A 12420-nucleotide genomic window follows, 5' to 3' on the forward strand; every position below is an offset into this window, starting at 1 on the left:
TTTAGGGACGTCACGATACCAGAAATTTAGTCGTCGATACCAATCATTTTCCGATCCTCAATACCCAATTTGATAGCGGTTCTCGTGACGTCCCTGGTCCAGCGTCTTAGAGACTGGAGACTATTTAGCTTGGCTGTTGTCTCCTCTCATAAATAGAGCTGTAGCTTCTAACAAGTGGGAGGCTGTCAAATGTCAAGACAAACAGCTGACAAATACAACCAAGACCTGTGATCTTTATCTGATGCTCGGTCAGTCTGAGGAAGCCTGCTCCATTTGAAAAGGTCAACGGGCATCTTATCTCAAGGATAATCACTTTTCTCTCCCTCACACACACAAAGGAAAATAACAAACGCTATTTATTAGGCTTCTGAACCTCCATTCATCCATGTACTATATGCAGCAGCTAACACCACTCTGACAGCAGCCGCAGCATCAAATCAGCAATCACAGCTCCTTTGTGAGGACTGCAGCTACTCGCACCACGCGCTACAGAGGCTGGGTACAGTTTCACGGTGGTTGACCGGTCGGTGGGATCTTTTTTTAAGATGCTGCTGTTTTGGAGAAGGGAAGGCTTTATGCAAGAGCTGGAGTCGGGTGCAGGCAAAACAGACACAAAGATTTGACAGACATTAATACTCTGCATAATAACCCAGCAGAAGTTCCTCCTCCTGAGACGGAGCTTGTAGGAGTCTGTCTGATGTTTTTGTGGAACAGGCACTTTAGGGAAAATCAGAGCCAAGTTGCACAAATCTCTAAAGACTTACATGAATGCGAGAATGCAAAGCTTCTCCTCATGTATCACCTAACTTGCATCCACAGACACAAACACACAACTGGACCCCGTTGTACACACACACACACACGTCTTTGCTTACACGAGGTTGACTGTAGTGCTCTAAGGACATGGTGATGACGTTGATGGCGATGATGAAGGTGATGATGAGGTCCAGGTAGTGGTTTGTGCACAGTGTGTGGATCATCAGGCGTACGCTTCCGTAGCTGGAGAAGTAGGGCAGCTTCTGGGCTTCTGTTGGGAGAAAACATATATCAGGGAAGCTTTTAAACATATTAAAAGTAAAAACAGTTTTCTCTTCTCATTGTTCATCATTCAGAACAGAACTTATCTTTAAGCCCAATCCAAACAAACTGCTCCTGTTCCTAATTTAAAATGTGCAACAGATCATCTCCTGTGTAGCTCCTGAGGATTCTTTTCCAGGGACGATCTGCTCCATACGGAGCGCTAGGATGTGCAACATTTAAAAGCTTTGATCAACAAAAAAACCACCTCTGAAACTGCAGAGGACATTAGTTATTATGACACGTGTTGTTTGTGTGTTTATTATTATCTGTCTGTCTCTGTTTCCATCTCTTTCTTTTGACAGCACACATTTTCATCAGTGTTGATCACAGCTCTACATGCTGATAGAAAGTGATGCTTGTGATGCGTCATAGTAACAAGCAGTGTTTGTATTGTTATATCTGGCTGTTTGTAATATTTCTCTCTCTATAAAACTCTTCCTGCCTCTTCTTCTTCACTCTATCCCTCCGTTGTACCCATGTATCACTCCTTATACTCCCTCTATCGCTTCTCTGCGATCCCTCTCCCGTCATCCCCCTCTCTCTTACTTCTCCTCTTCTTTTCCATGCGCCGCTGACGCTTCTCCTCGCGCCTCTTGGCCTCCTCCACCTCCTGATGCTGTCGGCACTTGTGGAAGTTCTCCACCACCACGCCGACGAACATGTTGAGGACGAAGAAGCTAACGATGAGGAGGAAGGAGATGAAGTACAGCAGCATCCACGGGTTGTTGTTGGTCACCGGCTGGGGGTCGAAGTGTTGTGGATTTTAAAATGATGTGAAAGAAGGAGGTGATGGAGAGAGGGGAGGAGAAAAAGATTTTGGATGGTGGAGATTGTGCCTGAAGTTTTTTTTTTTGTCTTATGAAAAATGATTGTTGTGCAGCTCATATGCGGGTACCTGATGGTCCACAGCCACAGCATCCAGACCGTGATACATGATGTTGACCCAGCCGTCCTTGGAGGCGAGTACAAACAGGGACATCAGGGCCTGGATGACAGAAAGGAAAACGCTTATCTTTATTTTATGGACAAATAGATATATATTTAGGGCTGTCAAAGTTACCGCTATAATAACGCATTAATGCAAATTCATTTTAACGCCACTAATTTCTTTAACGCATTAACACAATCAATGTTTCGGAGGTTGTAGCGGGCTCAGTTTTAAAGTGTGAGTGAAGATACTGGTATCATATGAAACTAGAAAACCTGATGAATCCATTGGTATGTCATACTAGGTTGTCATGAAGGAGGTTAAATAACGCTCCAAACTTGCGCAAAAACTGGCATGGTCATTTTCAAAGGGGTCCCTTGACCTTTGACCTCCAGATATGTGAATGTAAATGGGTTCTATGGGTACATAAATTGATTTCCAATAATAAATATATACATATATTTGCATAAAGCAGCATATTTGCCCACTGCCATGTTGATAAGAGTATTAGATACTTGACAAATCTCCCTTTAAAGTACATTTAGAACAGATAAAAAATGACAATTTTTTAAAAGAACGTCCTGTTACACATGTGTCACTAACCTGTCCCAGGTTGTCAAAGTTGTACTTGTGGTGGACCCACTTGTAGTTGGCTTGCAGACAGTCGGACTTGTTGGTGATGTTTTTGACGTCGGGGCCGAAGCAGTAGAAGAACTTTCCTTTAAACAGCTGTCAGTAGGAGAACAATGAGACCAAGCTTTTGATGCTGTCTGACTACTTATATAAAAGAGAGAGAAATAAGCCTTGGCGGCTCCTCTGATGAGATGAAAAGGGTGCTCTTGAGTGAAATAATGAGCTGGTCAAAGATCCCACCAGCTGGAAATGTTGTGCGGTGATGAAAGAAGTAGGACGACAATGAGATTTACTTTAGACAGAAATGCATGTGTGCCTCAAATCTGGTGAGAGGGAAAGGGAGGGAGAGTATTACATTTATAAAAAGAAAAAAATCCTAGTAGGAAACCATAGATAGACTGGGTTATTTACTACAATCTCCACGCATACAAATAGTGGATTCAATAATGTGTGCATGAAGTACGTATCATTAAAAAGAGCTGTTTCCTACCTGCACCCCGAGAATACCGAAGATGATGAAGAACGCACAACAGATGAGGACGATGTTGCCGATGGGTTTGAGGGAGGTGATGAGGGTCTCCACCACCAGCTTCAGACCTGGAGCTCTGCTGATCACCCTGAAGAGGGGACAGGGGGGAAGAAGAAAAACACTGTGCGTTATTTTACTCCATTTTAACATCTGCATTTATTTATTTTACATTTTTCTGTCTGCTCTTGGGGACATATTATGAAAAACACTCTTTTTTAGTGCACATACATTTAGGCATCACATGCAGGCTCATTAGTGTCTCCAGCCACGGTTTGAGAACTAGCTTTGCAAAGGTGCACCATATTTGTCTTGCAAGCCGATCAGAGCAGACTGGGCTTTGCTTAAAACAACCCTGTCTCCTACAAAATACCCACATAACTAAACTTCATTCTCAATTACGTCGCAGTTTCAAACTGTTTTAAAGAAGTAATTAATGTAAACAGAAACACAACAATTAGTAAAAAACATCATGGTTTTGCTTAAAATGACTACGCAAGTGGACATTGACGCGCACAACGGTCTCCTATATTTTGTTTCTGTCCAGTTTGAATGAAGTGTTTTACGACGCTCAGCTTCGTACAGCTGATCTCAACATAAACAAAAACACACGTGGATGATGCCGCAAGCTGCACGGAGAGGGGGGGGCAATCGTACTCGGGCAGCTTGGCGGAGGTCTGCGCTCTCCGAGTGCCATTCTAGTTATTCCATGTAACTTTTATTAATGGTCGCTCGATATACTACGTCACCAGCTGCGGCCGTCCGCTGACTATTCATGATGCCTCAAAGACTAGCGTAATCTGTGACAAAATAAGTTTCCTTCCAAACGTAATTAGTTGTATGGCAATGTACTTTTTAGGAGACAGGGCTGCTTAAAGAGACGGGCACTAAAACGGAGCGTTTCAGGCAGAGGATGATTTGTATTCAGACAGTATGAGAAAAATAATGTGTTTCATGAATTCATCATCATGTAAATATGTTCTTGAACATTTTGAACTTGTGAAGATAAAACTGTGCAGACAAGGTGCAGAGCTGCCCTACATAACAAATGACTTCCCTTCATGACTTTGTTGGTTTACCTGAGTGGACGCAGCGTTCTGAGCAGCCTGAGCACTCTAAGCACTCCCAGGATCTTGGCCCCGCCCGCAATGGACACCACAATGTCAACCAAAGACACGAAAACCAGGAAGCCATCCAGGATGTTCCAGCTGCTCCGGAGATACGAGTGGTCACCCACGTACAGACCCATGGAAATCACCTGGAGACAGGGAAGTTGGTGAGGCAGCATATTAGAACATGGACTGTCTGTTTCTCTGGACCGGCTCTGTAAAATAAACTGTCAAGTGTGTAGCACAACAACAGAAACAACGAGGGGAAACTAAAAGAACAAGAGGATGAGAGATCAGATACAGACATGAACAGTCATCAGCGACTGGAGGACACCAGGCTGTTGACACTAACGAGGTATTTTACACACTCAAGCTCAAACACGCACACACACTCACACTTTCGTTGCAGTGACATACTGCATACATCCCAATGCCTTTAACTCTGCTTGTAAAAAGTTTATTGTGAAACCATTGACATAATGATGGTATTTTAATCTTCTGAGTGAGGGATGGATGTAGGGCTGACGATTAGTCGACTAATCGGTCGTCTTGGTTTTAGTTGACTTTGATTTCTTGGTCATTTGTTTACCTTTTTTCTTGCTGAATGACTTCTTTCCAGGAAACTTATGAGCACATCTCTGGTGAACACCAGATTTCAAGCGGTGCTTTTGTGTGATTCTTTGTGGAGAAACTCAGTTTTACAGATCTGTCCATTAAATCAACTAACTCATTAGTCGATGAAATCGTAATCGTGTTATGTCGAACACGAGAATCAAGCTGATTTTGGGCCCGATTTCCCCCTCCTGACAATCGTCAGCAAAGACCTGAGTGTTTGACGGTTCTAAAGATGATCTTTCCAGATGTTTTTTACATCCCCCGATCGGCTCGGAAGTCCATCCTGGCTGCATCGATCTCAAATCGTAAATATTAAACATGTTCAGTATTTACGATGGGATATCCTGTTGTGTATGGGGAGCTCCGAGGACAGCCGATGATGCAGTCACGTGGGAAAAAACGATACCCAATAGAGAACCAAGCTGAAGAGGACAACTACCGTCGTCATGGCGTCCGCGGCTAATGCATGAGCTAATGCAAAACGTGGAGCATAAAGTAGTAGTAAGATGGAGCTCAGAAATGGAGGAGCAACTTGGTGATTTGTGGCAACAACGCAAGTGTATATTTAACGTGTCTCCATGACTTCATCAATCCCTCCTTTGTGAATTTTCAGTACAAAGTAAAAACTAACATCAGTAATTCTTTCTGCCCGTCGTCCGCCATGTTTGTTTACACTAAAGTCACGTTTGATCACGAGAGATGTTAGTGTGTGTGGTGTGCAGTTTTGTTTAAATTTTGCTCTCCACACACTATAGGAACAAAACTTAAACTTATCGTAACATGTCGTTGTGTGTTGGCTCTCTCACATTTTCAACATCTGTTAAGATTTGAAAGATCTTTGAGTGTGGGCCGGCCTTAAGTCCACCATGCATTTCTTTATTCGAGGTCAGCCCTACATGGATGTTATGCAGGCATTGTAATACACGTGCACACAGCTGGATTTGGTGTTTTGCCAAGCAGCTGTGGGAGCATCAAAAAACGCAAGTGACATTTGAAGCTGTTTGTGGAGTGTCTGGTAAAGCTTCAGAGGGCGGTGGGGGTTGGCGTGCAAACACATCAAGATGGTTGAAAGATCAGCGCCTGGCAAACATCTTACTGTAAACTGAATGCACAAAACTTCCGTATAATCTAATACTCTTTGTTGAGAAACAGACACATTCATTTTGCTTCACTGTGTCTGAAGCTGCCTCATAAAATAACCCTCTAAAAAGTTGTGCAACATGCTGACCGATTCCTCAACCCTGCTGGGCTTTTTATGCGTCGGCATCTTGTACACAGCACCGCACTCAGCGGTGGAGTCCTACAGAGAGATTAATGCTACACAAACACTCACACACCAACACACATTACGGAGATACGCGCAACACTCAGACAGACAGAGACTCAGAGGGAGGGGATGTTCGGCTCGGCCAGGGGGCTGACAAGCCTGCGGAGCTCTGACGGGCTGCATGTGATTGGTTAATAATTGATTGTGGGAGTGCATAATTGATGGCCCACTTGTGCCAAAGTCTTTCGCAGAGAATCCAGACAGAGGCAGTGGCAAAGGGGAGGAAATAAAAGAAACGAAAGGAAGGGGGGGGTAAGATTGGGAGTCGGAACAAACAGACTGATGAGAACAGAGGGACCCTGAGGAAGTGGAAACACAAACTTAAAGAAGCAGTCAACATCGGCGGCAGCGACAGGATGAAGGAGGGAGAGCGCGGGGGAGTGCTGGAGATGGACCGCATCCAAAAGAGAAGACTAGCCGCTAATTAATGACATTGCTTAATTGCTCTATTCTCCAAAGGAACATGGGAATTGCTGAGAAAGAAGGGCTAGGGAGGGGGTTGGACTGTTGGGAGCACTGATGCGAAGTCATTTCAGTGAGAGAGAGAAAGAGACAAACGGGAAGACAGACGCAAAAAAAGATGCCTCAGTGCAGCGCCTACACTCAGGGCTCATTGGTAGGAATAGAGACAGGTTGTAAAATGTTACCTTGAGTGCCATCTCGCTCACAAAGATGGCAGTAAAGATGTAGTTGGAGATGGTGAGAAAGACTCTCTCCTGGAGAGACAAACATGAGGAGGGAGAGAGAGAGAGGTTGACAGTCAGAGAAGAAGAAATGGGGCAATCAGGGGTAGTCAAATCGTACTTACTGCACCTTTTAGATCATAAAATTGAAATTTGTCTTCAGAGAATACAAGAATATATACCACAAGAAAAGGCTGCAGACAGGCGAGGCACACATGCACAGAGACAGACACATTTCAGATGGATTTACCAAGCTGCCCTGGAGGATCTTGGGCCTCTCCAGAGCTACTGTAATGCAGTTGGAGAAGATGAAGGCCAGCACCACGTAGTCAAACAGCTTATGGGCTATGATGGACTGGCATATCTGTCTGAACCTGGGTGAGGAGGAGGAGGAGGAGGAGAGGAGAAGATGAAGAAAGGCATATAAGACAATAAGCCAAAAAGAGGACAAAATAGGGGGAATACATATTAAAGGTCTGGCCCGCACTCGACCCAAACACCATTTCTAGACCTCCTCCATCCCATCAGAAAGGGAGCCAAGTCCCCTGACAGTGCACCGGAGCTCCCTTACATCTTAGTGAGTAAATGGTCCTAATTCTAATCAAATTACATTAACAACAGTCTCAGAAGCACCAGACTCCCGGGGAACGGTGCTCTGCTGGGGAACAGAATGGAGCGATAAGAAGAGAAACAGAGGCAGAGAAAGAGAAAGAGAGAAAGAGATGGGACGTATAAATACTGAATATGCATTTCAAACCTTTGCATGTGACGCCGTGTGCTGCCAAAAAGCAATTAAATATCTTTGCAGCAGTGTTTATTGGAACGGATGAAAAGAAATAGAAGCGAATGGGAGAGAGAGGGATTGTTATTTTGGAACAAGCATGGGGACGTTAAAATGCCTTTTATTAAACTGCACGACATGACTACAGATGCATTAATGCAGAATGTAATAAATTGCCTGTGGTATTAAATTTACCCCCCGAGGTTCTGTTCCTTGCTCTCTAACAGGAGGGGAGAAAATGTCCCGTTGTTATTTGCGAGGTGGCGATCGATACTCTGATGTAGTCCTTCTCTGTGGAAGCTTGGCAACCCATCCTTCCTATTGATGAGGTGGAGGGGACGGAATCTGCCCACCCATCCCTGATATTGTTCTGATGAGACGCGTCCTGTGGCCAGCCGATAATGTTTGTATGAGAGGCTGTTGGATGTCTTTGGCTACAAAACAAACCCACATTTTTGATGCAGGCAATCACTAAATGCAACAGAATTGATTAAAGGGGACCTATTGTGCTTATTTTCAGGTGCATACTTGTATTTTGTGTTTCTACTAGAACATGTTGACATGCTTTAAAGCTCCCCCCTACAGTGTATTTTGGCGTTTCTATGATATTTCATATTTATTTGAGTCATTTCCTGACATTGATGTGTGATTAGCCACACTGTTCCACATTTTTTTTTATTATAAATAACTTAATTGTGTGCTCAAAGTTAAAAAAAAAGAAAGTTGTTGCTAAAATGTAAATATGACTTATGACTATAGTAGAAGCTGCAGGTGTTTATTTTCACAATGGGTGAAATCAACACAGTGAATTACACAAAATCCTAACGTCAGAATGAACCCAACACACTGACTGTCTCTTCTTCACCGTCTCCTCCTGCTGGAGATAAATGAACAGAAAGCAGCCGATACCGGAGGTTTGCGGGCCTCTAACAGGTCCGAACGACGAGAAACACAACTTTCACCCCGAAAGAAAACCACCTGGAGCTGAGGAGAGAACGGTCGGTGATAGATCCTCCATTACTTTCTGAAACTGCATTTCAAACGGCGAACAACGGCAACACGTCTATCCGTCCTCCGGAGCTCTGTGGCCGGCGTGCGACGGTGCGTCTCCTCGGCGCAGCAGCAGCCAGACGGCCGCCTCGCCAGGAGGAGACGGTGAAGAAGAGAGCGAGTGAGAGAGAGTAAACAGTAAATTCATCTAAACTGGGTTGAAAAACGATGCAATCTGGTTGCTATGGTGATGAATTACATCTACAACTATTAACCACACCACCATTCTCTGTTTGAGAAAGAACGTTAACCAAAAAACATGAAGTAACACTGGCTGGAGGGTCTGCTCTGATTGGTCAGCTGGTCCACTGTTGTGATTGGTCAACCAAACCAAACTCTTTGGACTCCGCTCCAGCTCTGCTCGTACTAGCTTTGTTGGAGGGCGTGCCAAACTAGCCGTTATGCAAAGTGTGTTACTTGGTGACAGAAGAAAAGGCGGGACTTCAAGCGAGGCGTTTCAGGCGGTTCAGGAGCAGTGTTTCTGTGGGGGAGAGGAACTCCCTTTGACGTGGACTTTGGGCTTTGTAACTTTGCAGCCCTTTTACCTGCACAAAAAAACTACATAACGCACTAAAGCAAAGGGGAAAAGCACAAAAGCATTAGAGGTCCTCTTTAAAAGGGAAAGTGGGAGCGAGTGTCGTGTCTAGAAGGGAGCCCGCAAACCGCAAAATCTGATTTGAAATCTGCAAAAACTCTTGCGTGCCTCGCTGCCCGACGACCGATCCTAACCATAACCATTCAAGGTCAATGCCTAACCTCAACTCTCTCGTGAGAGTTTCCCCAGTTTGCGGTCTCCCTTCTAGCCACTACTCGGAGCGGGGGGGGGTAAAGGGGACTCACTTGTTCCGTGGGGAGAATAGGAAGACGGACCAGTCCTCTCTGCTCTCACACCAGTCTGGTTTGTGCGCTTCTAACGTCTTCTGGATGCGGAAGCACAAGCTCTGCAACACACATATTAACACACATCATGGCACGCACACACACACAAGCAGAGCCCATATAAACCAGGCATATATATATATATATATAAATAATCGGGCGGTAAACTCAAACAGACACACAAACCGTCTGTTCTAGACTCCCCTATTTAAATTATTTAGGAAAGTGAAACACTTCTATAGCAACAGCTCGGAGCATCCTCCAACATTACCATCTGTATAGCTCTCTCCACCGCTGTCTAAATAGTCCTTTCTAATTAACCTTGTTTCTCTCATACACAGACTTGTTTACAATGAAAACAATGGGAGTCCCGCGAGGCCCAGGTGATAGGGAGTGCAGGCTTTTATACAAACTACTTGAAAATCCTACACAAGAGAGCGGGAGATTAGCGCATGTGTAAAATCTTGTACTTTAACACAAAAGCTAATGGTTGGGTTATTGAGAATCACAAGCCTGGGTTAGGGTTCTTTGTTCTTTCTAGATGCCGTCTCAGGGATGTTTATCTGAGTCTGTCGTATCATGGGGAAGTCATATGGTTGCATGAGCTTCCTGCAGTTACTCACCAGGCTTTTCTTAATGCTATTACTGTTTAATTCCCTCCCTCTTGGTGACTTACATATTCAATGTCATCGTCCAGGTCCTCGCGGTCCTTGCTGCGTGTGTTAACCTGGGGGAAGACGTCGGCCATCAGCTGGCTCTGGGGGTTGGGCCCTCCAGCCGGCTCAGTGTGGTGTCTAGGAGGCGGCTGGAGAAGCTGAGACAGAGGAGTCTTGCCATTACAGTCTTGATGTACCCCTCCTAAGCCACCCAGACTGTCGAGCCCACCACCGCCGCCACCGCCACCACCGCCACCACCGCCACCACCGCCACCACCGCCACCACCGCCACCACCGCCACCACCGCCACCACCGCCACCACCACTGATCACCATCCCACCAGAGAAGCTCTTCTTCCTGTGAGCGTGGAGCGTCACGGGGGGCAGCGGGTGGTGCGGCAGCAGCGGAGGAAGGTGCGGGGGTCCCGGGACCTGCAGCGGGTGGGGCAGCTCCAGTGACAGAGCCCTGCGGTCCCTCCTGGGTACAAAGGGGCCCGAGAGCATGGGATGGGGAAGGTGAAGAGAGCGTGGAGCCACGGCGGGAGGAGGAGAGAGGAGAGACTCCTCCTCGTCCGGATGGATGTGGTGGAGGTGGAGGTGGCGGTGCGGGGACGAAGAAGCACGGGGACCCCGGATACGAAGGCTTCCTCCCACCACTCCCCCGAGACCCCCCAGGCCGTGGCCGTAGAAGGGCCTCGCAGAGGTGGGGGTGAAGGCCGGGCTGGCGGAGGGAGACGAGGAGGAGCAGGGCCGGCATCCTCCCAGGCTGTTCCAGCTGGAACGACGGGCCCACAAGGCCTGAGCGTGGGGAGGAAGCGGGCGGCCCCAGTTGTGGTAACCTCGACCTGGAAACTGAGAAAGAGAGAGAGACAGAGAGGTCTATTCCATGTCCTGTAACTCTGAGCATCACTTGGATCGGCAGTCTGGATTACTTAACAAAATGAAACAGAACCGATCCAATGAACACACATCTTATTATGACAAATAACATCATATGATGGATAAAGGTGCTCTTTGGTGGGGAAGGGGAATTACAAACAACAGAATCCAGGAAGTCTTGCTTAACCCTCTGAGACCCACAATAGAGCCGTTCTAGTTTCCTTTAGGGGGGTCCAGGGGGGGTTTAGGGGGAGATAGCAGGTCAACAGTAGATGTCACATAGAAGTGGTGTACATCATCTGAAAGCTGGGAACCTGAAAATTAATTTGAGATGCAGCTCAGCACTGTGTGTCAAGTTGTTCTTTGACATTTTGGAGATTTCTGCAAGAATTGCATTTTTCGGCGATTGGATAGCGAGCACTTCTGTAGTGTAAAACTGCTCAGAAACCCCCTCACTGTCTCAATCTAGCTAGGAAAGCCATCCATCCTCTGAATGCTCTAGGTCTCTAGTTTGATCCATCCATCCTCTGAATGCTCTAGGTCTCTAGTTTGATCCATCCATCCTCTGAATGCTCTAGGTCTCTAGTTTGATCCATCCATCCTCTGAATGCTCTAGGTCTCTAGTTTGATCCATCCATCCTCTGAATGCTCTAGGTCTCTAGTTTGATCCATCCATCCTCTGAATGCTCTAGGTCTCTAGTTTGATCCATCCATCCTCTGAATGCTCTAGGTCTCTAGTTTGATCCATCCATCCTCTGAATGCTCTAGGTCTCTAGTTTGTGGCTGTAAAGTTTCATGAGGCTGTGATTATCCTAGAGGTCACCACAGGTCATTTTATACAGAGAGGTCAATGAAATGTCTCCTATGGGGACTAACATCATCACACATGAATACAGTTGGGCTCATTGGATCCACAAGAGTCTCAGCTTTACAGTGATACCCAATTTATGTAATTCCAAGACTGTTTAGGGACCCCAGTATGCAGAAATATTATTTATCCTCCTTCCTGACAAGCATGACGTTTACTATGACGTTTATTATGTTTACCAATGATTTCATTAGATATCTGCAGCTTCACTCTTCACCTCTGAAAGACAGTGAAGTTGGTTGGGACCGCCCTTGATGACGACCTAGAGTCGATACGTGTCGGTCAGTTAGATTCCCTATATGCTTGATGAATAAACTTGTAATATCATTTCATCTGAAGATATTAAAATGAAATGATATTATAAGAATAAACTTATAATATCATTTCACCTGAAGATGGAGTGCCTT

At 45.6% G+C, this 12420-nt stretch overlaps 1 protein-coding gene across 1 annotated transcript in view; it reads right to left on the reverse strand.

The window, feature by feature from the left end:
• LOC141781563 (voltage-dependent T-type calcium channel subunit alpha-1I-like) overlaps window positions 1–12420 on the reverse strand; it is a 102817-nt gene that overhangs the window by 37408 nt on the left and 52989 nt on the right. The window contains exons 15-25 of the mRNA XM_074657378.1: window positions 10567–11118; window positions 10288–10518; window positions 9573–9673; window positions 7152–7275; window positions 6866–6934; window positions 4247–4425; window positions 3132–3258; window positions 2612–2737; window positions 1976–2065; window positions 1627–1819; window positions 876–1027 (exon numbers count right to left, since the gene is read on the reverse strand). Of these exons, the coding sequence (XP_074513479.1) occupies window positions 876–1027; window positions 1627–1819; window positions 1976–2065; window positions 2612–2737; window positions 3132–3258; window positions 4247–4425; window positions 6866–6934; window positions 7152–7275; window positions 9573–9673; window positions 10288–10518; window positions 10567–11118 (1944 nt within the window). The remainder of the gene's footprint in view (window positions 1–875; window positions 1028–1626; window positions 1820–1975; window positions 2066–2611; window positions 2738–3131; window positions 3259–4246; window positions 4426–6865; window positions 6935–7151; window positions 7276–9572; window positions 9674–10287; window positions 10519–10566; window positions 11119–12420) is intronic.

This window comes from Sebastes fasciatus, chromosome 13 (assembly GCF_043250625.1).
Source record: "Sebastes fasciatus isolate fSebFas1 chromosome 13, fSebFas1.pri, whole genome shotgun sequence".
NCBI classification, from domain to species: Eukaryota; Metazoa; Chordata; class Actinopteri; order Perciformes; family Sebastidae; genus Sebastes; species Sebastes fasciatus.